At 39.5% G+C, this 27,973-nt stretch overlaps 1 protein-coding gene across 2 annotated transcripts in view; it reads right to left on the bottom strand.

The window, feature by feature from the left end:
- Positions 1–27,973, bottom strand: part of ITPR1 (inositol 1,4,5-trisphosphate receptor type 1) — a 180,194-nt gene that overhangs the window by 107,639 nt on the left and 44,582 nt on the right. Inside the window, exons 4-19 of one of the 2 annotated variants that reach the window (XM_072875731.1) lie at positions 21,440–21,555; positions 17,846–17,932; positions 16,018–16,176; positions 14,667–14,765; positions 14,110–14,193; positions 13,880–14,026; positions 12,374–12,469; positions 10,924–10,968; positions 7,753–7,907; positions 6,362–6,461; positions 5,737–5,897; positions 4,780–4,921; positions 4,244–4,402; positions 3,477–3,649; positions 3,099–3,218; positions 1,645–1,839 (exon numbers count right to left, since the gene is read on the bottom strand). In XM_072875731.1, coding sequence (XP_072731832.1) covers positions 1,645–1,839; positions 3,099–3,218; positions 3,477–3,649; positions 4,244–4,402; positions 4,780–4,921; positions 5,737–5,897; positions 6,362–6,461; positions 7,753–7,907; positions 10,924–10,968; positions 12,374–12,469; positions 13,880–14,026; positions 14,110–14,193; positions 14,667–14,765; positions 16,018–16,176; positions 17,846–17,932; positions 21,440–21,555 — 2,038 coding nt within the window. The remainder of the gene's footprint in view (positions 1–1,644; positions 1,840–3,098; positions 3,219–3,476; positions 3,650–4,243; positions 4,403–4,779; positions 4,922–5,736; positions 5,898–6,361; positions 6,462–7,752; positions 7,908–10,923; positions 10,969–12,373; positions 12,470–13,879; positions 14,027–14,109; positions 14,194–14,666; positions 14,766–16,017; positions 16,177–17,845; positions 17,933–21,439; positions 21,556–27,973) is intronic. The other variant, XM_072875732.1, reaches the window with a different exon arrangement.

The raw sequence follows: 27,973 nt of genomic DNA on the forward strand, positions 1-27,973 counted from the left end.
TAATATACCTATCCTTTCCTTATTATGGAAAGAATAAAGCACTTCTTAAACACAGTAAAAGGTAACACAGTTAGATGTTTTTTACACAGTAAAAGGTAACATAAAAGGAAAAATAGAATAAAAGGAGTCATCGTATTTTTCTGAGAGTTATACAGAATTAAGTAATGCTGTTTATGAAAGCTATGGAAGAATCCAAAGAACACTTGAGGCAACTCAGCCTAAATACTGCAGAAGGCAAAACACTTCTTACTGATGCTGAAACCGAAGTTGTTCACTGAGACAACAATGTAGATGGACTAGAGAATCAATAAAATCAGCTACCTGATTAAACAACAGCTCTGCTCCCTTCAGTCAAAGAATTGTTAGAGAAAAACTAAACATAATTCCTAATCTTTTCAGTCCATAAACTAAAAGCAAGCAACTGGCATTTAAGGTATGCACATTCAACAGACTGATAATTAGCCTTTAGTCAATAAAGCACATGTCCAACATTCATGAGTATCATACAGCCTTGTGCTGAAGAGTGTCAGCTGTGAGGTTTCCTAAAGAAATGAACATTTAATTGAAAGCAGACTCCTTTTCACTCTCAACACTCCTCATGGGAATTTGACCAAACTCTACCCTAAACCCTTGTTTTAAGCATGTTCATGAGTCTATAATGTACACTAAAAATAATTAACACTACCAATTCTACTTAAAAACAAGTGCAAGAAAATCTATTTTGAAAGCAGATACAATTTTTTAAAATATATACAAGAGTCCTTCTTTTGAGCTCAGCCCTCCAATAGGCTCAAATAAAAACATGTATCAGGAAGTCTACTGCAAGAACCATTTCAATGGAAGAGATAATGCAAAATAAGATAGCTATTAAAAATTTTAAAAATCTAGTTGTACTTTCTGCATCACCACAATCGAGTCCGTCAAACTACTCTCAGAAGTTTATAAACCAGACAAAGGAATTTGGTCTGGGCTGAAATCTGATCTTACGCTATGCCAAGAACTTGGTGTCTTGTCAAGTCATCTGGAAACATCGCTTCATGTCAGAAACTGCTAAAAGCATAGCTTAAGCCATACAAAAGAGCACTGCACGTTAATCAAACCAAACTTGTGGCATTTTCATAACTTCATATATTGTCCTGCTGAGAACTACAGGACCACTAAAGGCTTTGAGCTTAAAGAGAAATTTAGAAGGCACGGAGAACAGCAGTGACTTCTTTAAAATCAACAAAGCCATCTGCACACTGAAATCCTGTTCTTCCCGCAAGCAGTTGTTCACCCCGACTACCATCTGAATACAGGTAACCTAAACAGTTAACATACAGGCTCTCTCATAACACCCACTTATCAGGAAAACAAGCAGAAATACAGGCATTAAGTTCTGTGCAAATTCAAGGCACTCTAAGCCTCAACTATTTTTTTTTTTTAATCATTTTAAACTTGCTTATGCTGATAATTGGACTTCTCACCACAAATAACTGTGCTTTTAGGTCTCACTGCAAAGAGACTTCATCCTCACTCTCTAATGGCTATTTTGTCCATGAAACCAGTATCCTTTCTCCCAAACCAACTACAGCCCATATACCAAAAGCTTCCCCACACGGCCTTGATGAACTTTGCTAGCCAACTACTGCGCATGCTGTTAACCTGTAGTAGCTGAGTACGTCCCGATCTTCCTTCTGCCCTTCCTTAGCATCCTGAGCCAACTCTCTGATACTCTTACTGCGGATTTCCTTGTTACTGTCTCTCCAGAACAACCACACTTCTTCCTCATCTTCTCCAACTTCCAAGGCATTTTCTCCACTTGACACTTCTTCAAACTCAAATCGAGAGAGGACCAGCCTGCCAGAAGGAAGATAGGTTAGATTACAAACTGCCAAGACCCATGCAGATCTTTTAGAACATTTCTTTTAAGACACTTGCTAAAAAAAGGCACTCGCTAAAATGTACTGGTGATATAAAGTAACTAATCTTATGATCTCACCTGCATTCAGAAAACACAAATTTTATTCCTCAGCTCTGCAAAGTAAAAGCAGAGTATCTGACTCTTTCAGCAGTTCAGTTGACTACATAAAATCTTCGGGTTTTATTATTAAAAGCATTAGGTTAGAATAAATTTAGATTATAAGCTTTCCATTCAGGCTTAAAAAGACCACCATTTCAGCTCCATTCAATTGATGAAGATAAAGAAACAAGGAAGTTAAAGACACGTCTAACTGACCTTCAAAAACATCTTTACAGGAGAACTGGTTCAAAGATCATTCAACAGACTAGAAAGGATTTGGTAAGCAAAAATATCTAAAAACCGATAGTGGCGAACTAACTAGAAACAAATCAGCTACTAAAACAAAAAAGGCTTTGGGGCCTTTTAGCTCTTCAGGAAAAAAAATCATACATCTAAAAAAAGACAAATTAAATACACAAGGATAAGAACAAATAAGTGATGGTGGAAATAAATACAGTCTTTATGATCTCATGAAGAGAATTAACTCTGCAAGAATACTCTCATCCATTTGTGTTTTAAATACTACCTGACAAAGACCTGCTTCCCTTTTTACAGTATTTTGATAACGATTACCTCTGCCCTATTCCACATATCAAATAAACCCATCTGTATGAAAAATAATTGGGATTTGGTGCCTGCTATGATGCTCCAGCAATGGCAGGGCAATGCTGAGACCTGGAGACCAAAATCCTAACCGCAGAGGGAGAAATGGGTGAACAGAGATGTATCAGCTTCTGTTTTGCTGCAAGCTGAGCTCAGTGGGCATGCATCCAAGAAGTGCTCACTCACTTCAGATAGCTTATGGAGAAAAGCCTGAAGCCCAGAGGAGGATCAGGCCCACAGGACCCTGAACACCTTCCTGCAAAGTCTGTCTACTTTGATCAAACGTGAGATATCTGAAAGATTTCTCTGACTGCAGGAGTGAGAACACATATGGCAGACGTCTGCTGTCATCAATACTCATTTACTGTGTATTTGAAGAGGACCCCACACATGCTTAACTGCTTTCTCTAGATGTGCCAGCAGTGCTCTCAGCTTTGAATCACCTTCCTTCTGTTTCATGCTAGGAAAACCATCTTTAAAAGCATTAACTTACTTAGTTTCAATAAGAATGTCTGCATTTGCTGGATTCAGCACGGCTTTACAAATCAACTCCTGTGTCACTGGAATAGACTTGTTCATGGAAACGCACAGATCTGAGAGGTAATCCAAAAACCTGTTGGAAAATGCGAGCCAAAAGGGTATCAATCCTTGTTGAGATCTAGACTGAAGCAATCTACATTTCAGAAAGAAAACATTCAGAACTCCATTTTAACATTGCAGAGTGAGACTGTTGCCCGAGGGGGAAGTTACAGTGAGTGCCAAAAAGAAGTGAACTAGCTGTGCTTCCTTACTAGCAAGTTGGCAGGTACAGATTTTTCTCAGAAGGCTAAAAGGAAAAGGGTAATCATATACTCAAAAGCGTAGTTCTCACCTGGGCTCCCTATTTTTCCTCACAAGGCTAACAAAAGTGTCAATCTCAGCAGCTGTGATGTGCTTCTCCAAGAGCTTGCGATTGTTATGAAGCAGTGCTGTAATAGTGTCCTCGGCCAAGACATCATAGCCAATTTGCTTCTGCATGAAGCCGAACTGCTTTGCAATGTATTCCTTCAAAACACAGAGGGAAGAAGGAAGGTGGTGTAATTAATTCTCAGAATTTAAGAAAATACTCAATAACAAAAAACAGTAAGATGTTTGTCAATATCAACATCCCAAGAAGCAAACTGGATTAGATTCAAACTATTCTTCTTTTGAGAGAAAACAAGTGACAACAGATAACCTTAACACCTCCCTCCCTCCTGGGCTAGATACCACCAAGGCATTTATCTTTGTCTGATATTAGTTTGTTTTTAATAAATAGCAACAAAAAATTCAACAGCCTTAATTCACAGGTCAACTTTCAACAGAGCTTGTAGTATGCAAGAGTGAAGAAAGTCTTATAATTCACCTGGATTTGACAGTTAGCAATTCCATTGTTTTCTCAAATTCCCCTTAGAACTAGTACTAATTATACTGCATATAGTCTCTGATGGAGATGAAAAATGTCAGATAGAGTAAAACTGAACAATCCAAAAATCTCTTGCTGACTGTACAATCACAGCACAGCATAGCAGTGTTTAATTAATGGGATGCAGCTTTTATATTTTTTTGGAGCACAGGAACAACGTTAGTGCCATTGAAAGCTACAGACATATTTCAAACCTGATTCTTTCTGTAATCCTGCTGAGAGTGTCTCAGCACTCTGTAGCAAAGCCGGCATATGTGTCTGAAAGGAGCATGACGCTGGTCTCCAAGCTCCTCCAACCGCAACATTGGGCCATCACCACTGTCCATAAATGGTGCTTGCAACAACTTGAAAATCTATAGATTTATTAAAAAACAAAGATAAAATCCCATGAGACACTGCCTTCATCCGATTAAAATTAGTGTAAAAGCATTGTGTCAGCATCTTTAAATTTCTAAAAGGTACATCAGAAATACACTATAGTTACCAAGTTTGTTTCTTTGCCATAGAGTAGAATGGACAGAAGACGTTGTTGGTCACCTTTATTCAACACCGTATTCTGTAATTTCTTCTTCTAGCAATGGTAGGCTTACAGTCCACCACCAAGAGCCTGCTGAAAGCTAGAAACTGACAGGATCTTTTGGTCCCAATAATTTGGCCAGGTTCTCTGTTATTAGTTTCTCTTTTCTGACAACTTTTCTTGTAGGCAGAGTTAGAGAAAAATGCAGCTTACCTGCTTTAGAATATTCTGTTCTCTCATCAGTTTTTGCCGTTCTCTATTAGGTTTAGAAAATACCACTTCAAGGACATCTTGTCCAGAATTAGTTCCACCAGTAACAAAGTAGACCAAATCCTCCAACAATTTAGTAACAGATCTACGGAAAAGCCAGAAGTTGTTAATACAAGACTACAAACTCTATCTGTTAAAAGAACAATGCCAGTGTAAGTTTACATAGATTTCAAAATGCTAAGTGAAAAAATAACATCAATGAGAGACTGACTCAGATGTTGGATAAAGCTCATAGGTTCGTACAGAACTTAACATTAGGAACTAATGCTTCCTATTGCTATAGCCTTACTTACTGACTAATAGCTAAACCATAGCAGCAGTAAGACAACGATATCACTTTAGGGCAACTAGACGCTTGCCAAGTTCTATATGGCAGTTCTTTAAATTGCTGGGGGGGGGGGGGGGGGGGGCTGGAAATCAGGTGATAATCTCTCCCAAGGCCAAATAAAAGACATTGGCTGTAGAAGCACATGGGCCCTGGTTTTACACAGCCAACTCTGTGGTCTTTTTGTGTGGCCATGTACTTTTCACAGATATTGGCAGAGGATTTGCAAGAAGTCATGTGTTCAGTCTTCACAAGATGGATTATAAATTCCCACAGTCAATTTGCAAAGCCCATCAAGAAAGGTATGCTGTGGATTATTCCTCCAAATTCACAACAGTTCTCATGCTCTCATTTCACAGAGCAGCAGGGAGGGCTTGACAGAATAGGCTAGAGAACCTCCACTATGGGCATGCCAACAATAAAACCATCAAAAAAACTTTTTTTTTTTAATAAATCTAACCAAGGAGGAAATAAAATCCCTCTTCTGAAGATAGCGTACATAGAAAAAATTTTCAAAGAAACAGTTACTGAGTAAAGGAAACAACATTATCTGAAGCAAATTCTTGCTTCCTTACCTTCTTTCATTCTGGGTTATTGTTCCCTTTTCCAGCTTGCCAGCAATAGAACCTAAAACCTTACTTGCATCATTTGCAAAATCCAAGTCCCGAACCTCTGCAGGGGAAACTGGTACTATAGCAAAAGCTTCTTTGTCCTCTTTCACTGGAGAAGTACCAATCTGAAACCCAGAGAAGTTTTACCATCAAACCAAAAGGCAGAAAACAAAGTAGTGATTCACATACTCAGTGATAATAAAACAGAAGAAAAGCCACGCTCCACTTAGTATGAGGCTACTGATGAAGTGAAACTTTGAGAACAGTACCACTCTGTGCAAGCTCAGAGCTGTTCCTAAATTCAAAGAAACATCAGGAGAGACTGCAAAACGTTGCCATAAGCAGTGAAATAAAATACTCCTCATGATGACTGTCGTACAGTAGAAACTGAACAATGTAACTAGCAAACTACTATGAAAACCTAATGTTTTAGATGAAACGTTTTGCATAGGCACTATTTTTTGCTGTTACACTGCTTGCTGTTTGACAAACCCAGCAGTCTCAAGGGACCAGAACTTCTCCCGCCAACAACACTTCTGTGAAAGTACAGGAATCAAAGGACATGCTTATGACAAGTGACAAGACTTACTTTAAGCATCACAGGTTTCTCCTCTTCTTTATCAATAGGAATATTGGTACTATGAACCCAGGTGTTAGTGCAAAGGTGTCTAAGTCTGACATAAGAGTTCCTGAAAGAAAGTAAAAAGTTTCAAAGTATGAGCCACTTTCCCAGATGGGAAATCTTTACATTGTTTGAATTGCAAGATGTTGGCAGGAACAAGTGGAAAAAAAAGTGTCATCTTTATCCGTGCTGCATACCATAACAGGAATAAGACTTTTCTTTCCTTATTTCATTCTATAAATTCACCTTAAGAAGTCTTCTTATATGATGAAATAGATTCTGCTGTAAAACAGAACTATATTTTGTTGCTGTAACTCAGCTGCTGCACAGTAACAAATTAAGCCTCTTCAAATTCTCACATTTCCACATGCTATAGTGTATCTGAGCTGTCAGCTTCCTGCCTTTCCTTTGTATTTTTCGGCCTGTAACTCCCTGCTATCTACTTTATATTTTCTAAACTGAGACTTTTTAGACTAGAAGACTCAACATTGTACAAGCATCAAAGGTCCCTTAAGATACCAGAACACATGGCAAGCATGCAACAATTTTCTCTACCAGAAGTCAACAAGTCTTTCTTCCTATGAGGACAGCAGTTCCCAGAGTTAGTTTTCTCAGGTATGTCTGGCAATGACGCTGTTTTGCATGTGCCAGCTCTTTGATAAAAGATGTCAAGCCACAGTCAGACAAGCATCTTAGGGCAGGATAAGAAAGAGTCTTCTCAGCTGCAATACAACCTCCTCCCTCCACACAACCATGGCAGCCCAAAGGAGAGAAGAGGCAGCCAGGATGGCTGCTTTTGGTGGCCATGTTAACTTCTGCTAACTTGTGTCTGATGTGTCTAATGATTTAGAGAGCTGCTTAGATAAAGTAGGTGGAACAAATATGCTGTGCTTTCTCAGTGACAGCAAAGAGCCTGCATACAGACTGTGTATCTTTGAAGAGTACAGCATCTTTTAAGCAGCAAGAGGTACTATATGAACAGTAAAGGACACATAAACAACAGAAAATGAAGTGCTAAATACTCAATGTTACATCCTAGCTAGCACAATAAAGACAGGTCACAGGAGTGACTTGATAGGACAACCAAGGCTTTTCGTCCCAGTTTGTTCACTGGCAAGGAAGTCACTTAATCTCAATTTTCCCACCTGTAAAATGGGGTTTGTTACTTATAACTCAATTGTAAAGTACTAAAGTGAAATGTCAGGCACTTGCTAAATATTTCTATATTAATTTGAGGAAGAATCTTAATTCCAAAGGATAAAAAAAAAATAGTGGGAGACAGCTTTACCTTAAAATTAAAAAAAAAAAAAAATCAAACTGAAGCAAATTGTCAGTTCTAACACTATGCTTAGCTGTACCTGGGGACAAGGCTGTCTCCTCCTCTCAAGGTGGTAGGGTCCAACTCAAATATGGAGGAGATATCGTTTCCTTCAGGCACAGACACCAGAGAGTACGCCATCTTCTCCTGAGCACTGCGCAAGCCTCTTCTGGAGGCATCCTGCTCAGGGTCCAGCTGCGGAAGAAGTCCCATCACACACAGTCAGACCAAGGCCTCCAGACCCACTTGCCTAGTGTTAAATAGATGTGTCCTGTAATTTGCAGACATGACTCTGAACCACTCCAAGTACCAGTTAAGACAGCTGGGCTTTAGGACACCATTAAAACTAACAAGTAGCTGGTCTTGCCAACCATTTCTTCGCTTTCCCTGGTGTTAATAACTTCTGAGTATTTCTGGATCACAAACACAATAAATCCTAAACCACAGAGGTTGTCTTGCAGACAGTGCCAGAAGAGACTCAAAAACCCCCAGCCATACACCCCACAGCACACTGGGAACTCTGACTAGTCTCAGGTGACTCACATCTGCTAAGATCCCCACCCTGACACTACTAGCTCTTGAAATGTATTTGACATACTGCAATTATCACTCTAACAAAGTAATTATGTGAGCTGTAAATACAAAAGTCAGCAATACTATGTACCAACAATCCTGCTGGGAAATAATCAACTTCAGCGGCAAAAATGGGACTCGCATCTATCAATCACAGACAAATGAAACAGAAAGCTAATCAAGAAGTTAGATGTCTTGCTGTTCACACTTCAGCTTATGATGTGTGAACACAATGATATGCTATAATGGACATTGCCTCAGAAGTATCTTTATTTCCAAGTGCTAGCAAATTACCAGCCTCCTTTAACAAAGTAAAGATACTAACGTCAACTGAGTAAAGCCCTGGATTTTCAGATGAAAGGACAAAAGGGTAGGAAAAAAATGAAGATAAACTAAGGAAAAGGAATGACAACTTTCTCTAAAACCTTTCCTAGGGAATTACCATGAGTCAATAAAAAAGTTGCTAACTGTCTGACACAACACAGGAGCCAGCTGTCCATGTATAAACATCTAAATCCTAGATGTAATTTTCAAAGTGATCAAGCAACCAATTTATCAGCTTCTCTGTGATCTTGACACCAGTGGAAGGTAGACACCAAAGTAGTCAGCGCTCAAGTACCTGTCTTTTAAAGTCCTGGTGTAAGGCATTGCAATCCTTAAACATACAGAAAAGGTATCTAATGTTGCTTGTGCCTCAGGATACTCTGTAGTTAGCACATTCGTAGTCAATTAACTTGGCTGCAAAGTAGTGACATTTAAAGTCTGATTTTGCACATGGGAACAGACAGTTAGCTGTATGGAACAGAAATACACATTGGGAATGTGCCTTCAAGAGAAGAAGCAACTATACACTGAATAGAGTCCATCTGGAGGCTTTACACCAGGAGAAATTCGCTCACTTGGAATGAATTCTCTGCATTTCAGCTGTCTCCATCTCCACAGTAAGGCAGCTGCCCTGTATTCACAATTTGTACTTCAGGAGACAACTGGTCAGTTATTGAAACTGTGACAACGCTGAAAATGAGCAGTAAATCAGGGAGTAGGATATGGGGCAATTTAGGGAGAACTAAAACTTCAACCCCAAAGTTGACAAAAGCAGTCCCCTTTAATGCTGCAAGAGTACTAGCTGGCATCTCACCCATGCCCATTTAAACCCCATTCTCGTGCAGCTCACCGAGATACAAGGAGACAACAACAACAAAACACAGAGCTGTGCAAAGGAACCTGCCCCGTCTTGCAGACAGCTCACATTTGGATAAAGTTGGAGTTCGAATAAAGTTGGATAAAGCAGCCTACACCATCCTGTCACTAGTGAATGTTAAACGATGCAGTAATTTTGTGTCAGAAATGAATTATGTGCTCCTGAACCGATTCTTTATGGTCTATTTTTGCCACCTAGTGGTAAAGAGACAGCAGGGAAAAAAATCCACAACTCTGAAGCCGGTGCGTTATCATTATTACTGCACTTATCAGAAGGAGGCATTAACAAAACACCAGTAGGATGGATGTCTACATAAAAGACCTTGACACTGATTAACTTTCAAAAAGTTAAGCCAACAAAATAGTTCAAAGTTGGATGGGCCCCTCCCTCAATAGCTTTGTGGGGTTTTTTTGTTCATTTTTCCCAGTATGTTTACTGAAATCAAGCTGTCAGAAGATCAGTGTTTGCTGCCAAATACCACCAAGAACTAATCAGGATAACAGCTCAATATCTGGGGGCAAGGGTTATCCTTTTAATGGCCAGGCTATATTGACAAATCCTTTGAGAAGGAAAACTCCACCTCTCAGGATTTCAAAGCATCACAGTGCATTCATCTCCTTTTAAAAACTGGAGGAGTAGTTCTTTTTCATATCCAAATGGAGCAAATCTTCCATAATACAGGATAAATGACCAAGAAAGCTGTATAAGCCGACAATCAAATCCAACTAAAAAAAACGTAATCCACAATGGAAAGGGCTGTTCCAGTTTTATGTTTTCAACTACTGAAGCAATGCTGTTTCCCTTTGACACCAAAGAGAAGCTTCTATTAATACAAAGCATCAGCACACTCAATCTTTGACACAACATTTACCGAAAACAATACAGACTTGCTTTCACAGGAAAATCAGGAGAATGGCACTGAAATCATTCTCACCCTGCCATTCTTGCTCTCTAGACCTTTTATCCTGGCTTTCCTGTGACAAGCTACAACGAGAGAGGGAATTCATTTCTTAAACAAGGAAGTCAGACGATTGACTGGCACAGCACTGTGTGTCACAAACATCCCGGTAGGGACACTTGCCATCCAGCGTCACCTTGAGCAACTTGCTTTTCAGACCTGTTCAACACAGTCCTTCAAGGAGGCAAAGGTTTAAGAAACAGGAAGACAGAAAGAGAGATGCTACAAAGCGGGGAGGCGAGGGGGTCGAGGTAACGTATAACTCTGTTCCAAGTGCATTGCTCTTCACTAAAGCCTAATCCAGTTTTCAATATCCACTCCTCTGGATAGGCCTTAAAAGCCTTCGGATCATTCCCAGTTCTTTAGTTCCTTCACTAGCAACAAAGCCTGGACCATCTATGCACTGGCCAAGTAAATACCTGGGCCTGTGTCAAGCCCTCCTCAATTAGGGGCAAGATCATACTCTTGCCTATACTTACTGAGGATTGACACTCCAGGTCATCTTCCTCATAGTCAGGGTTTACCTGATGAAACAGAATCACAGGCACGTCAAAACTCTAACAGAGCTGGAAGTGGGAAACAACCTCAGTGCGGTCTAAACTTATTTTGTAAAAAATGCACTCTACTGCTACAGCACTACCAGGCATGCAGAACAAATATACTGTGCAAACTGATTCATTTCTAATCGGGCATCTGTCCATGAATTAAGCAGTTAAGGAATCTGCAAACATGCAGAGAGATTTATCTTGTTCAGGATAATCACTAAAAGGAGCAAGAGGGGTAGAGAGTTACCAGTTTCAGGTTTTTTTTTTTTAAATCCCAAGTGGAATTTCCAACTAGAAATTACTGGCTTGGCAGAATCTCTTAGAACAAACTCTATTCTAACCATGGGTCAGGTGAGCAATCTCTTCTGGTTTTTTTCTGCATGATGTAAGACCACGGGGTTTTTTTGGCTGATTAGCAAACCCAAGATTTACTGGAAAAGCTCTATACTGGATCATTACTGAAAAGGATTTGCAAGTGTGCATGTGACAAAATGCTGCTGTTTTTCCAATCTCCTTATTAGAAGAATATAAAATGGGATATTTAATCTGGACTTTTCCCACTGAAGCTCTCAGATCAATAGCATGGGCTGAGACAGCCCTTCTGCCCTGCTACACACTCTTACATCCAGGACAGCTTTATACGTACAGAGGTTTGGGTATTGGCATGTTGATATATCTGTTCTTTAAAGTAAATAGAAGTAGTTTTAATAAACATTTACAAGTGTTAACCAGCAAAACTCACAAAATTATAACCCTTAGACTATTTTTTCTTACTTTTTTTTTTAAATAAAATGTCTTGAAATCTTACTTCAACAGGGGAAGGATATCCACTATTGAGACAGAAAAAGACTTATTTTGTGCTTGGACAGCTAAGTGTTATCGCCAGTTCTTACAAGACTGGTCTGAATTCTAACTGCATTTTCATTTTACATTCAGTTCTACAATTCCACTCGGAAATCAGTGATTCAAGAGAAACTAACAATAGTTGAATTCATTTCCACCCAAAGGCTCTCAGCCATTTACAATTTATTCATCTATTAATAAATTCATCTTGATTCTACTGCCCACATGACAGGATACTATTTAGTGTCTATTCTTTGCTGGAGAAGACTTATTGCCTCTGGAATTCATACAAAAAGTGAAATAAGCTCAAGACTACCCCTGTATGCTATGGTATTCTTTCAAGTCACTTTCATGTCTCTTTCATCTTGTTTTCTATGTTTAGCCATCTACTTTTTATTAATACTAAGGACACAAACACCACTCTCCTCCCCTCCCCTGTGTCTATTTTTAAGGCAGGAAATGAGAGATTTTCAGAAGGTGTAAAGGGAAAAAAATACTCTGGAAGGAAAGGCAGAGTTCCTAAGCAAGCCCCAACACCTACCTCTGCTGCTAGGTAGTGTCCAGTAGCAAGGTGTTTGAACCTGAAAAGGCTATTCCAGTACCCCGCACCACCACGACAAGGATCATGTTGCACCACCTACAAGGAAAGGGAAACCACATTTATACTGTATGTCAGTGACCTCCCTTTCAAACACAGCATTTACTGTATTTCATGTACAGGGAAGAAGAAACCTAACGAGGAGCTCCAGAAAAGATGAAACAACCTTTCCTATGTGAACAACACACAGCACAGTAATTACTGTAGGCAGACTACAATTAGTTCACCCCAACAATTTATGAACATTCATTTTCTGCTCATTGTCAAGTTACAATATCTGTTTGCAAAGTCACTGACCATGGCTGGTACTCCATTGGAGCCTGGCGAGCGACAGCAGGAAGATTATGGTGCAAGCTGGCAGAGAAATAATTAAAGAAGGTGCTCTAGATGTGCATGTGTTGCTAGGCCTTAAAACAAACTTCCTAAAAAAAATATGCAACAAGTCCTTTACCTTTTTGGTATAACTAATTTTTGACCTTCTGAAAGTGGGTGAGGGAAGACACTTGGAAATGTTTCAAATGCAATGCCGTTGTACAAAGGAATTTGACAACTGTTGTATTTACTCTCTAACTTCTCCTGCGGCAAGCAGAGCCTCCAACATCAGATGGTCTGTTACTCCATATCAGCTTCTCTGTGGGTATACCTACTTCCTTAGGGAAAACTCAGTGTAGCTGAGCTGTGCCTTTAGGGGAAGGACTAGCTTACCTCTGCCTCGCATTCACCAACAGTAACTGCATATACATGGACAGTTACCACAGAAGCTACTGATGTGTTGTAACATGTCAAAGTGATGTTAATTCTAGGTAGGCTGTCAATGTATATCAAAGCAGATACTTGTAGAAAGAGAATACGAAAAACACGTATCCACCATTACTATTAATTTTATGATTCTCACAGGCAGTTCACATGGCAAACATTTAAAATCATAGACCAACTCTAATCACACCAATAGAGTGAAGATATTTTAAGAAGCCAGTGATGGCCAAGGTGTTAGTCATACTATTTAAAAGCCAAATAGAGAAAAAAATGGTCCAGACGAGCAACGTACAGAGACTACCAAAGGGTTACAATCTCCTATCAAATGAGGATGTGCATAATCACATTATTCCACACCGAAAATAGAGTGTTCCGTACACTCAGCAGGACAGCTGAAATTATTAGCTGGTATTAAACTTTAGTGACTGGTAAGAAAATGACTTCATAGATGCTTCTCTGTCCCCTTTTTCTGAATTGTCAAGAACCTGAATTTGAGAGCTATCTGCTGCAGCATTAGAGATCAGAACTCCTATTTGATTTTGCACAGAAAGCACAGTAAGTAAAGGAATTTTAAGATTAAACTTCTAACACCAGGAAGACTTTTACCAAAAAAAAAATCCAGGTATACTGTTTTAAAACAGAAACAGTAATTGTTACTACAAAGCCACACCCAGCCTGGGTTACAATTCTTACCTCTACTTCCCATAGGGCTTTTGAACTGGTTGCAGATGTGGCCGACTGTCTCCCTGTCGTTCTGAGGAACACATGCTGTTTCTTCCTGTGCTCATCACACGTCAGAAACTTCTCCTGTTCTGCATGAAACAGTCTCACCACATCCCCCTGTCAAAGCCCAGACAGCATGGTCAATATAGGCAGCACCCATCAATGAACAAGTTACAAGCAAGGAGAGTTTTGAGTCTTACCCCTTTGAGAATATCATCTTTGTTATCACTCCATTTCATGAAGAGGACTATTTTCCAGCTTGTATTGCAATTCACAGAGTTGACCTAAAAGGAGAACTAGAACCATTAGTCCCACTGTCTTGTGCCTGCACAAGATACTGCCATGAAGTACTGCCTTACTTTTTAGACAATTTTCAACAGAATACTGCAGTCCCTGTTACATTACTCTAGAGAAGGAAAGTCCTTTCTGCATTTACTCCTGAACAAGTAACTACAGAGCTGACTTGCTAGGAAGTCACTTGCTACACATCACTGTGTCACGACTTTTGATTTTTTTAAGAAAGATTTTATTTTTAGCCAGTCAAGCAAAAGAGATCAAACTCAAACCTCTGTCCAGTGCTCAGCAGATATGAGAAAAGCCTGATAGGTATATTAACTTGCTGATTAACAAGATAACCACAATGCCACAGGTACCAACTTACTGATAACCTGATTTTCATAAATCACAAGTCCTAGCAGCTTAGCTGAAACATACAGAGGTTTGTACAGTTGCTCCAGCTGTGTTAGTTTGCCCTTACCTCATTGCACCCCGGATTATCGACAAGCTGATGACTACTGGCGTGGAGAGGCTGGCCAGCGTTGACGGGATTCAAGACTACTTTGTCTCCAATGACAACCTGTAGATAAGTGCAGCATCAGACAGAAACTTGCAACCTGAGAAAGCTCTTTTTCTTTCTTTTTCTAATGGGAGTGATGGGAGGAAATCACCTTCTTGCAGTTTGGAGAGATGCCAGGCTGAGTATGAAAACCAGGATTCTGTTTGCTTCAGAATTTAGCTCATGGTACTCAGTTATTCAGGCAGAAAAAAACCCCTATGCTATTGGACTCAGAGGCTTGCAGAAGAAACACAGACTGCAATTCTGGTAACTAACCTATCTGCTGCTTTCCATGGAGTTGTTTCATTGGTTAACATTTAACAAATAAGTCCTATAGCAAAAGGTCAGCCAAAAATCATCCTCCTCCAAGACGCACTTTCATTAGTAAAATCAGATTCTTGACCAGGCTGGCATATGACTCAAGACAAATGGACTTTATTATGGACAGTAAAGGTCCTGTTCTTCCCTTCTTCTAGGGCAAAGTCTTACTTAAACTAAAAACCAAAAAGCCTTTTCTGTATTGAAAAGAACTGATCTTTGTGATAAAGTGTCTGAGGATTGGTGCAATTTAAAAGAGCTTAACAGCCACTAAGACTGCGCTACCCTGTGCTTTGGCTTTACCGTGTGCATGCGTGTGTCTGTAGAAAAGGAACAGTCACATCAAAATGTATGGGGCTACTCTGCAGGATAAATTATTACCATTTGATAAAGGCTGCTGTGTTTAGGTGCCAAATATATACCTGGACTATACCACAGAGCACACCAAAGCTTATTACCTCATGGTTTTAGGAAGATAGTATACCCAGGTGACTCAGATTTGTAAAGAAGAGATTAAGAGGTTAAAACAGTAATGCATTTAATTCAGAACCAATTATTTTCCAGATTTCCCAGATTACTGCCTTATTCCTCATATAGAAAGAGATGATGAATTTTGATTTCAAACTGATGACATTGAAAACCAAGATGCTGATTATTTGTTCCAAATCTACTGAAGGAACTCAGCGTTTCCTACCATTTTGAATTGGACAGGAATTGTGAAAGGCTAGCGTAATTAGGTCCCTTATTCCCTCCAACATTAAATCATTCCATGTTTCCAAAATACAAGTTACCATAGCAATTTTCCTCCCCCTCATGACTGCATAGGAAAAACGTTGTTCCTGCAACATCACACACTAAAAGATCTGTGGATTTCATTAATTGCAAGACAGGCCGCCTGAAACAAGCTTTGCCAAGCTGTGCACAAATACGTGAAGACATCCCTCTTGGCACTTACACTGTCTCCAATGGAACGCAGTTTGTAGAAGGGCTGTATGTAGAACCAGGAACCTTCATTTCCAGCTTCATCCAAGGTGACCCTCATAGCATTCTTCTCTAGTAGAGCTGGAAGCCTCTTATTTACTGTTAAGTATTTGTTACTTTTTAAGTGAAGCAGCTAGAATAAGAATTAGAGTTCAGTTCTAAGAATGCTCATTTTTCCTCCCCTCAATAAATAGTGAGTGTGCACAAGATAACCACAGTATTATACAGGAATTAAAATAAAAACTAAATTATATAAAAATATTGATGAATTCAGGCACAATGTCACTTACACTTCTTTCAGAATATAGACAGTCCTACAGCACAAAACATCTTCAGCTAAGCCAATGGTCCGTTCTCCAGCAAACAATAAACACTTAGAAATGCTCTTGTCACTTTACAACAGCCTGTTCAAAAACCCAGGATCAAAAGTTGTAAAATGCTGGGGACTAAGTGGTTTTCCCCGGTAAGAAGGGGGTGGTGAGAAGTAAAGCTGCTCTTATCTTGCTTTGCTGTGATTTAACAGAAGACATGACTGCTTCTTTGAAGACGCTCTTCAAAAAACTCCTATTCTTCAACCCTCCGCTGCGTACCACCTCGCAGACTGCACTCCATTGGCATGAGTATGTAAGCTGCAACAGGTCACATTGCAGCTCCTGACCTACCCAGCTCTAACCAACTGTTGTGAAATTTCCAGTAAATTTAGCAGACAGGTGCTTTTGTATAGAAAGTGCTTTTTCATGCCTTTTGACTACCATAAACAGTGGTTACCCACAGAACATTTGAGAGTTCTGCGGGTACTCTCTGTGGAAAATATTTTGCCCTGTGAAAAATATGGGCAAAAGCTTATCACTGCTCTTAATAGTGTTGATGTTTGTAGTCCAATCAAAACCAGATATTATTATTTTCTTTCATCATTAAAAGTAGATTTTTTTTGCCTCAAACACATAGGCCAATAGTGCACTTAATTCAACCAAGGCAGGGACTTCCCTGCCCTTCCTCCATCAGGTGGCTCCAAATCCTGCAATTGCTTTAAAGGGCAGGCAATTAACTTCTCCTTGCAAGAAGAAAGCCCAGCCTGCCTGTGCTCCTAGCCACCCGCTCTGTTGGCTGGTATTATGTCAGCAGAATAAAATAAAAATAATTTGTAGAGGAATTTCTTAATCTAAGGCTCAAAACACTCAGGTAACTATCCTTACTGCTGAAGTGCTGAGGCACTCTACCTAGTAGAATTAGGTCTGCTTTGGTTCCAGGGTGAACCCACACCTGCTGCATATTATGTTCCCATTTATTAAAGACCTGTCTTTTAAATTATGCAATTATTGTACTTTCCATTTTTATTGGGTTTGATGTTGGTGGGGTTTTTTTTTTTCCATTCCCCAGGACCTAGCATATCCTTTACTTCATTGGACTGCAATTACTTATATGGCTTGATTCTCCTTCTCTGAGTCAGTTTACTATTTGATGTGTCAACATTTGATTGCGAGAGACCGTATTTGACACTGTACGTTGCCTGTGCCATCTTCCAAATGGCCAACTCTAATGAAGGCTCTAAGAAGTATTTCTGAAGAAAGCAATCATATGGTGACCCCAAAAAACCAAAAGCACAATTAACCCATAATAAAAAAAGTGACTCCATGATAGCTATATGCCCAGTTCTCGCTTCACAGGATCCCACTTCAGGACACTGTCACACCCTGCAAAGCTACAGACTCTTGTCCATGAATTCCAGAACTTTAAAGTCACATTGAGCAGGGGAGTTTGAGCAAAATCCTATATAGCTGGCAAAGATGTTCACAACCTACCTGGATAACATTGCCATACTGGATGACTGTTCCCAGCAGCTTTCTGTTTTCGGTTTCATTCTGTTTCTTTTCCAAATCTGCCGCATGCTGAAATTAAAGGAGAACAATTCAATTGCTGACTGTTTGATCAAAAGTGTGGCCAAACACTCGAGGTTCTTTAAGAGTACTTCAAGGAACTGGAAAAACAGTGAGCTTATGAAACAGCACAATTTCCTTTTTCCAACTTCCAACACCATCATTTCCAATCCCCTTTTTCCGTTGTTTAGGAAGATAGACACACACCATTTAAGCAATCCGTAATTTGGGTAGAAGTTGGCAAAATTTTGGAATAAAACATGATATGAAAACCTCAGACAAGATAGAAGATAAGCCATGAGAAGACAACACCACACCGATGGGGGGGGGGTGAAAAGGGATGGGTAACAACTTAAGCCAGGAAGTCTATATTACTTTCTACTGAGTTCTATACAAATTGGAAGAAAAGGACCTCAGCTTTGGATCTTTATTTCACTTTGCCAATATAGGCTCCAACTTTTCCACAGCCTGTCTTTTTATGATGACTCTAATCATCTTCACCCCGCAGCAGAATTGTTTAGAAGACATTTACAAATGCCCGCTGCAGCTCTGAATACATGAGTTCCCAACTTCCCAGCAGCACAGAGTTCGTACGTCATGAGGCTGAAGGATACTCTGCACTACATTATAGACCGGCTGTGAAAATACAGCTGGGCATTTCTGTATCACGCTAACATGGTAATAAAAGGGAAAGCCCTTGCAAAATTGAATGATCATAGGGATACACTGTTCTGTTTAATAACTTAATTTATAAGTAGTCTCTTGCACTTTGTTTTGTTTTAAAAGAAGTGAGCTATTTTCCCCAGGCTGTTTTTAAACCATTTCATTTGGTAAAGAAATTCTCTCTTACTTTACATGAAAGACAACATTTTCATTACAAAAAATCTGTATTTGTTTTAACCGCTATCTGGTGGTAGAGAGCAATTTACAACCAGACTTCTTTGGAGGCTAAGCGTCGATGTTTATGGTTTGGTTCTCAGATCTCAAGGACTATAGTAGGTCCGGTTTTCTCCTGGAGGAGAAGAAAGTGTCCACAGTTCCTAACTGTAGTAAGGTAAAGTAGCAATAACACAGGACAAAACTTAGCTACTGCAAAGGAAGAGCTATCTGTATACTGTTATAATATTCCAGCATCTTCAGCTTACACTGAATGTGCTATTTTTAGAAGTTGTGGTACATATGATAGCTGGCTCTTGCTCCAGGAGCACCTGGAATACAGCTACTCATTCAAATTCAAAAATATATTCAGAAATACAATGCAGCATAATTTTCTCTTTATTACTGAAATACAACTTTTTTTGCTCTATTTCAAAGTATTCTGTCGAGAAAGGATTTCTTCAAGACATTAGGGCCCTCTCATCTACCAACGGCATCACAGAAGACAGGACTTCTCTGCCTGCACTGGATTGGGTACCACATTTATTATAAATAAAGAAAATAGCATATTCTGTGAAAGTATGATTAAGACTTTGGATGCATTTCAAAAGCACACACCAAAACTGATAATCATTCAAGAAGAAAGAATCATTTTCTCTGGCCACTAGATGTCAGCTTCTCAACCAGCCCTGATTCTTGATACCGAAGAAAGACAAGTGTCCCAGATTTTAAATCCCTTAAATGGCATTAACTTAAAATAACCTGACCTCAGCATTGAGCGCTCCACAGCAGACAATAAATTCCACCAGCAGACAAACAGAAGCCAAAAAAGGCAAATGATGATGAATACATCTTGCATCACCAATTTTGTTAGAAATTATATGCACTGATAAAGAAATCTAATCACGGGCAGAGCTAACCATTGTATGCACGTGTTTAAGGGCATAGCCCCCTCAATACACATCATGCAAAATGCAAGATTTTTTTAGTGTATTCCATGTGCAAACAAATGGAAAAGATGACATGTACCCATATGATTGGCAGAAAAATAAGTTTTGATATATGAGTGATGTACATGGGGCCAAATTATTTTAAAGCCATGCATCAGCCTCAGGTCACTGAAGACCTGATTTGGCACGTGCTACATAAAGGATTAGCCTTTTTGTCAAAGTGATGCATATTAAATAATCTCCAGTAAAACTGTAAAGTACTCAAATCCTTTCACCAAATCAAGCAAGCAGTGCATGGATGGTGGTACATTACTGTACAAACATCACTCAGCTGGGGCTAAATACTGGAAAAATCTAATCCTGTATTTCCATAGGGACCCTGGCACAAAATGGTAGTGTCAGACTAATAGGAACAGGTCCCAAACACCTGAACGGGCATGTACTGAGGAAAGAGAAGACAACTTCAAATAACATTGTAATCCAGGGCAATTACACAGTACTTTTCTTCTACATGACGCAGTATTTAGACCAGACTTACTCTTAAAATCCATGAACTCACACACATAATCTGTGGGCACAAACTCTCCCCTTCCCTTATACACCAGAAAAACCAAACCCAGAATCCCCTGTTACTTAAAGCTTGCTGGCATGCTCTACTTACCATCATTAAAGGAGCAGGAGAAATGCGGCACAAGTGAGGGACCTTTGTGCTACAGCCAGTACCAAAATAGCTTTCTCTTTGCCAAGTTAATACTTCTAGGTTATAAAATTATGTTTTCAGAAGCAAAATGAGTCAAACACTCAGCCTTTGTGAAATGCAGGAGCAAGGCAGCCATATGGCAATCAGCAAATGACACTCTCCTACAGGGCCATTTTGTATTTCAGGCTACAATGAGCTTAATATAGGCTTAAAGAAACTAAAAATATTTAGAATTGTATTTTTGACATGAAGTACTCTAGCTATGTAATTTTAACATAAACATGGATTTTATTTAACTCTAAAGTCAACAGATGGTATTTAAGTTAAGTTGGCTTTTTTTATATAGGAACTCTAAAAACAGCAATCAATTGCCTTACTGGGTTTTCAACTGCTGAATGTCAACATTTTAACCAGAAAATATTAAATACTGCAAGCTAATAAGGAAGGAGAGGCTGTCTGGCCTTATAATTACTCATAATTACCCATCAACCTTTACATGTATCAACAGCAGCTCTGTCTGTTTGAGGAATCCCAATAGATTTATCAGACTGGCAGCTCAGATGGCACCTACCAGCAAAGCTAATGCCTATGACTTCCCATGTTGAGATGCAACACCCAGGAATCCTCTGCTCTGCATAGTTGTTTGAAGGGTCCCTTTTTTATGTTGTTACCACCCAAAATGCCCACATAGAGAACTACGACAGGTTAGCACAGGTTAACGACAAAAGTTTAAATGGCTACCGTGACTCTAACCCGGTATCATACATACCGATATTGGGGGGGACAGGCCTTGAACAACATGTTGTCATAAATCAGAGGATGTTTAAAGAGTCAGATTTCAGCGAATGTCTCAAAAGGAGTCTTGTATACTGATTTCTATATACTTTCTTGGTGTCTCCGGGTTAACTGTGTCAAGTTGATTGGAAATACTTATTTAAAGCAGTATGGATGGGAATGTTGATGATCAACAGCAGCCTAAACATGAATACTTACGTGCAGTTTATTGAGTAGCACGGCATCTGTTGTGCTGTTAGCTCCTGGCTTTGCTGCTTTCCAGAACTGCTTTTGAGCAGAGTACCGGTTCATGGGACATAGTTTGAACAGGCAATCTATAAAAACAGATGAAATAAACAGAGAGATTGCTTCAACCATTTGTAATTATCTGGATTTTTGCTGCTAACATTGTCCAAATATTCCAGCAGCAAGGAAAGGTTTATAAACAAATTCCAAAAAGCTCTTAATCAGACAAATACTTTTTTGAGCAACAGGAATGTTGCCCCATGAATGATAAAAATTAACTGTTGCTGCCAAACATCTGATGCAAGACCAGAAAATTTATAACTTGTCCCAGTCCAAAATGCTACCATACTAAAATGGTAACACGTTTCAATGCTTTCCCAGGCAAACAGAGCCATTCTACACACCACTTTTCCTTCTTCTACTTTAGCAGGTACTCTACTTCACACAATTAATGTTAGGTTGGGGTTTTTGGTTTGGTTTTTTGTTGTTGTTTGCTTAGTTTTTAAATCAAATCCTTTCTATTGCTAGGGAAAATGAGGCACAAGGAGTTGGAGAAACTCACCTAATAAAGTAGCATCAGCATAAAATACCCCCAAACAACAGCATGCACAAGCACAGACATTCAAAGCATAGTTCCAGATAGCAGTAAAACCCTCGGGGTGTCAGGTTCTTTACCCTGTCCATCGACACTGTTTATTTAACATTCTGCCTGGCAAAACCCAGGAATTACAGCTCATTAGTCTTATTAAACATACATTTTTATATTAAAGAGATGCTAACTTATCAGTAATAAAACCAAATGAGCTGCGTTTATCATTTTTCCTCTTCTCTGTAGCTAAGCAACGGAACACACAAAAAAGTAAAGCAAGCTATTCAAAGACAGTGCCTAAAGTAGCAGCTTAGGAGTTTAAACAAAGTGCCAAAAGAGCCTGAAGGCCATTCCCAGTGCCTCTTTGGCAACGGAGTGGATGTAAGACTTCAGGCTTCTAATTCACATGGTATTTCTCAAAGCTCCTGGTGTATTCTTACAGGCAAGCACTGCAATTTGGGAAGCAGCAAGCTGAGGAGAGACCTACCTGGAGGTTTTATTTTCACTGCCTAAAAAGCACAGCTGCTTATGGGCTACCTTGCTGATAGACACATTGGATGCATGTCAACCAAAAAGGGAAAAACCCCACGTTGAAGGTGAGTCATTTCAGCTCTGCCAGAGGTTAAAGTTGCTGAAGGGGCTGAGCCCCACTAGGGACAGACCTTGGCAATTTTACCTTGGGATGCCATTTGAGATGGACGCCTTCACTCTTTTCACACCTTTCTTAAAGAAAAGGCCTATTTGATGTCACTCTGCCTGCCTGTCTAATCCATCCTCAAAGCACCGTTAGAGCATACCAGGCAATATCAAAAACTTTTCACAGAAGGGTAAAGGTCTGTCTTCAAAACTAAATCCCCTTCTAGCAGGGTGAAGCACCAGTGGCAGATTGTCGTTTCATCTCACAGTGAGCCACTGACTGCCAAATGGCCTGATCAACTTGTCCCAAACCACCACAGCAATTCCTGCAGCCTGCTTACTGGTGGCTCAGTATACCAGCAACAGATACACGGGAGCTGTGTATGGCACTGGGAATCTTTAACAGAGTGACACATACTGGTGAAGGAAAGAAAGAGCTGAGGGTATGCAGAAGGAAATTTAATTACATCTGTCCAGAAATACTCATCTCCCCTTTGACACTGCCAGCTTAAAGCTTCTGAACAAACAAGAAAGCAGAAAACGAAGTGCAATCCTCACTTTCCAGGTTTGCTCTCTTCAACCTATTTTTCATTTACATAAAGATGATTCACAGAGATTGACAGCACAGAATAGATTCAAAAAGCCACTGCAGGCTGGCACTTTAAGCTAAGACTATGCATTGTAAGCAACACACCAGTTATAAAATTTTCTATTTTTGCTTAAACCATCAGTTCACACAATGACAGCAATTAACACACAGAACTGCATAGAAGAATTAATTGTATGCTAGATTTAGTCACAGTGCAAGTGTACTTTTTTCCATCCTTTTCAGTCAAGGAAGTTGTCAAGTTAGGCTTAACTTCTAAATTGTTAACTGCAAGCAACACCCTCTTCCCTGTAGCACAGGGGAGAGGTCTACAAGTGTTTGACCTTGTCCAGCGCAAGAAGGGAAGACATAACGTGTTTTTCTTGGGTTTTCTTCCTAGTTACAAAGCTACAGATCTAAAACAAACCATGAAAAGCACCCAACTTTTTTTTCCTAGTATTTGTTCTATGAAATCTATTTCTTAAGTGGCTGAGGAGTTAATCTTAGCCTCGTTCACCTTAGTGTAACCACCAGAGGCTGGTTAGTACCGAATGTATTTCACCATGGGTCAAACTACATGAACTTTATGGCCAGAAGACTTTTAGATCTCCAGATTCCATAGGCTTATATGTTTACAAAAATCAATATGCAAGGATGTGCTAGCTGAGTACCATCACGGTCAGCAGTCTGCAACCCACAGGAGTGATGACTGTGTAAGCTAAACCAACTACTTGTCAGACACTATAGTATGGAAGGTCTATTTCTAACAGATCCAAAATGCAGCCAAAGCAGCCGAAACAATCAGCTGTCTGCTCTGATCATGGATTCAAGCAACTTTAGCCACATAGAAAAGATGATAAATAAAGCTATTACTGCAAAGTAATTACATCTTACTATACACTGTTCAATATTAACCATGCAGGAACGTGTTTTCTTTTTAGGTCTTTGTAATATGCAGTGAAAAATGTCAGAATTGCACAGCGAATAAGTATAAAAATAAAATACTACGTAACTGCAGATGAAATGATGACACATCATCAAGCCTGAACACTGAACAAAGGTCCTGCAGGAAAAAGTGATTGCATAATTGTATACTCCCTCATCATGCACCTCATCATGCACAAGGATGATGAAAGAAAGTTATATGGATATGCATTAAATGTGCATTTCAATGTTTCCAAGCTAAATGCTGTTCTTTCATCAGCAATTGCTTTGCATCTAATAAAGTGGACTAAGACCATAATTGCACCATGTGATACATTGATGCTCTCACTGTTCGGACATTTAGATTTCCACATGGGGGTCTGCCACCTGAAGCTCACAAAAATATTTTCAGTAATGTTTGGTTATTCTCTGCGTGTACCAGCATCACAGAGGAATAATCAAAATTGAGGATACTGGAAACACTAGAAAATTCTATGTTCTGAAGCATTCTGGGGTTCAATGAAGAGAGAAACTTGCCAGCTACATTATGCCAACTGCAATTCTTTCCACCCCATGCTTTGAATTTTCTCTTCCTCCTTTTCCATTCTTGTACTGGACCTTGCTTCTTTCCTACCCTTGCTTTCCTACTCCAAATTTCCAAGCTTTCCTGCCAGTCCAAGCCCAACCATCAGATTCTCTACTTCCATCCCGATAAATTTATTCGGCCCCCAACAACTGATTAATCCATCCCTTCTCTTTTCCCCCCATGACAGCAATATACAGGTCTCCACCTAATACTTAAGGATTATGTTTTGCCCAGACAATCCTCATCTCCCAGGGTTTCATAGCTTCAATTAAGGCACCTAAAGCATAAGGAACCAGAACTTTACAAAGAGAAGGCTAGGCTTTTTTCCTTAACCATCAGCACAGTATTTTAACAATCACTTTTTAGGAACACAGACGTTTCTTTAAAAACCACATCTGGGCAAAGTACCTGGGTGGGGGGCAGAAATCAGCCAAAACAGCAAAACTTAAGAACATCAGGCTGGAAAAGCATCCCGTAGTGGAAACTTTCAGCCAACCTTGAGCCTCAGGAGTGCTTCTACCTCCACCCCATAGCAAACAAGAACTGCATTGCATGAGGGCAGGTAAGCTGCTGCTGGGCAAGTGAAAATTATGGCATGGTCAGTCCTTCTAAAGGGGCAACAGCATCTGGGCTCACGGATGCAGGACCTGATTTAAGAAATGGACCATCACTGTTTTACATTTCGTAACATCAGCAGGCTCCCTTTTGGTGCTGCCCCGTGACAGCTGGCTTGCTGGCTAACCTCGTCCTGTTCTACCTGTCAGGTTCAATTCAATAGGGTATGCACAATTTTTGCTTTCACAGCAAAAAGAAAAACCTGACCAGACCGATTTTTTTCTTCTTTTTTTAAAATGGACTTTATTGCATGGGAATTTAAGTAGCATTCAGGTAGTACGTTAATGAAATTATTATAAAATACAAAGCAAGACTTGTCCAAAATTGCAAATACCCACTAAGCCACTAAATACCACTCTGAAGAGAGGCTGGAATGTTTTGGACAAGCGAGTGGAGTATTTCAGAGCCCACCCAAGATAGTCACCTTCTTTCACCACAAGCTGTCTACAAATACATCACCCAAACTCAAACATACCTATGCAATTCCACTCTTCCCTTCAGAGGGTTTCCCCACCACTTGGGGCATTAAGCAATGTTACTATGTCAATTCTACCTTTGGTATATGAAGACAGCTCAGAAAGTTGCTAAACTGATGCTGTCGACATCCAAAGCACATGGCAGTGCCTTTGCTGGGTGACAGCTGGACACCAGCCACTATTAAAACTTTCCACCTTTGCTACTTTCAGAGATCAGCTCAGATCAATTTTGAATCGCAGTACACAATTGTTCTCACTCTGCCATTCTCTAGCGTGCTCATTTCTAAATGATCTGGAAGTACTTTTAGCTTCAGACAGGCTGGGTGTGTAATACACCACTCATCATTTTTTCCAAATCTCCCCTGGCTACTTTAAGTAGAAAGTCTTTACCAGCTTTTCTACAGTTAGAGAAAGCAGGCAACAAATATTTTGTTGGCAACAAAAAGGCATGTCATTATTTCAGTTTTTACACACAGACCTGGACTTTACAAAATGTCAACTGGAGAAAGGTAAGAGTCAAGAAAAAAATTATTCCCTCTCTCTCAAAAATCATACTTCAGAGTACTTTCAGATGAAAGAAATCTCTAAAGATGAAGATATTTAAATAAGTCACTTACAAACCCCACTGAATATTTAGCACCAACACAGCTGTTTCTTCGTTACTTGAAAAAAACCAAACTCCTTTTTGCGTAGCAATACTAAAAGAAAATTAGCAATTCCCTGTTGAAATTTAGCAGTTTCTCTTCAGACTTCTCTATACTTAGATACCTGATATTTCCAAGGCCAAAGCCTGCTCACAGTAGAGAATAAATATAAGGATAGTATTTTTTATTTTTATTTTAAATATAAAAAATAGCAACAAAGATGATGAAGTAGTAACATAGCTGGCAATGATGGAAATACTGCAAATAGAAGTTCTCGACTTCATATTTATGAAAGTTGCACAGCTTTAATACGCTCACAAGGATGATAACACTCCACAGGATGAAGAGATTATTTATTTAAAGACAAAATGAAGACCTCTTTTGTGTTTAAGTGAAATGTTTTCATGCAGGAGGCATATAGATTAATATAAAATGCATATATTCAATCACAGGCAAGTTTCACCTCCTCAGAAGCCCGTGGATTACTACATCGTCTATTTCTATACTTGCTCCTCCTGAGGTTTAAAATGAATAGATGACAGCCTAAGAGGTTCAAAGAATATAGAACAAAAGCAGCTATAGAAATGTGTTGATTATTAATCATTCCTGCATTTCCATAAAAAGGGAGAAAAAAAGAACCTGATCCTACTGAAATTACTGTCTTTGTGATGAGAAGACACCCTTTCATTTTCAATTTGCAGTGAACAAGCTTTGCTGGGAGCACAGCAAACCATTTCAAAATACGTATTTTGACAGGATGCACTAAACACTTGACCTGCTGTCCCAGCAGAGCCCACTCCATCTGCAGCTCCAGCAAAACAAGTAAGAAAATAAACCTGAACTCTACATATTTAGCCCAGTGGAAGACGACTACTGAAGCCAAATCTCACATTGCCAACAGTTCTGCCATGCCACAAGTGAGGAAAATTTAAGCGCAGGTGAGAAGGGCATTTGTATTCCAAGCCCAAAGATCTTGTCACTATCACACATCACTGCAAAGCAACCCAATCATTCAGGATTCAAATGCTGAACTAGTTACATGACAAAATACATTAGAGGTTTCTGCTGCTGTGGAATCTGTTACCTCCCTTCTGCATGCTGTTGCATCTTACCTGTTTCAAGGGCTTTCAATGCTTTTCTTTTTAAAGCAGAATAAAGGAGGAAAAATCACCCTTGCAACCAGCATTTAAATGGAGAGCCTGCATGACTTATGATCTAAATATATTTTCATTTTTATGTTAAAATAACCACCCTCAATTCATATCTGCAAGACATGAGGGTAACCACCCTCTTGCCATTGTGCTCATTTATGCATAGTTCTACCAATGGAAATCGCTACTTCATTTTTTCAAGCTGTAACAACACAGGAAATAATGTAATTGTTATTAACTTAGAGCTGATGTATCAAACCAAACAAAGGGAGGAGACTGCAACAGCGATTTCAGAGAGTG

Source organism: Ciconia boyciana, chromosome 11, assembly GCF_034638445.1.
Source record: "Ciconia boyciana chromosome 11, ASM3463844v1, whole genome shotgun sequence".
NCBI classification, from domain to species: domain Eukaryota; kingdom Metazoa; phylum Chordata; class Aves; order Ciconiiformes; family Ciconiidae; genus Ciconia; species Ciconia boyciana.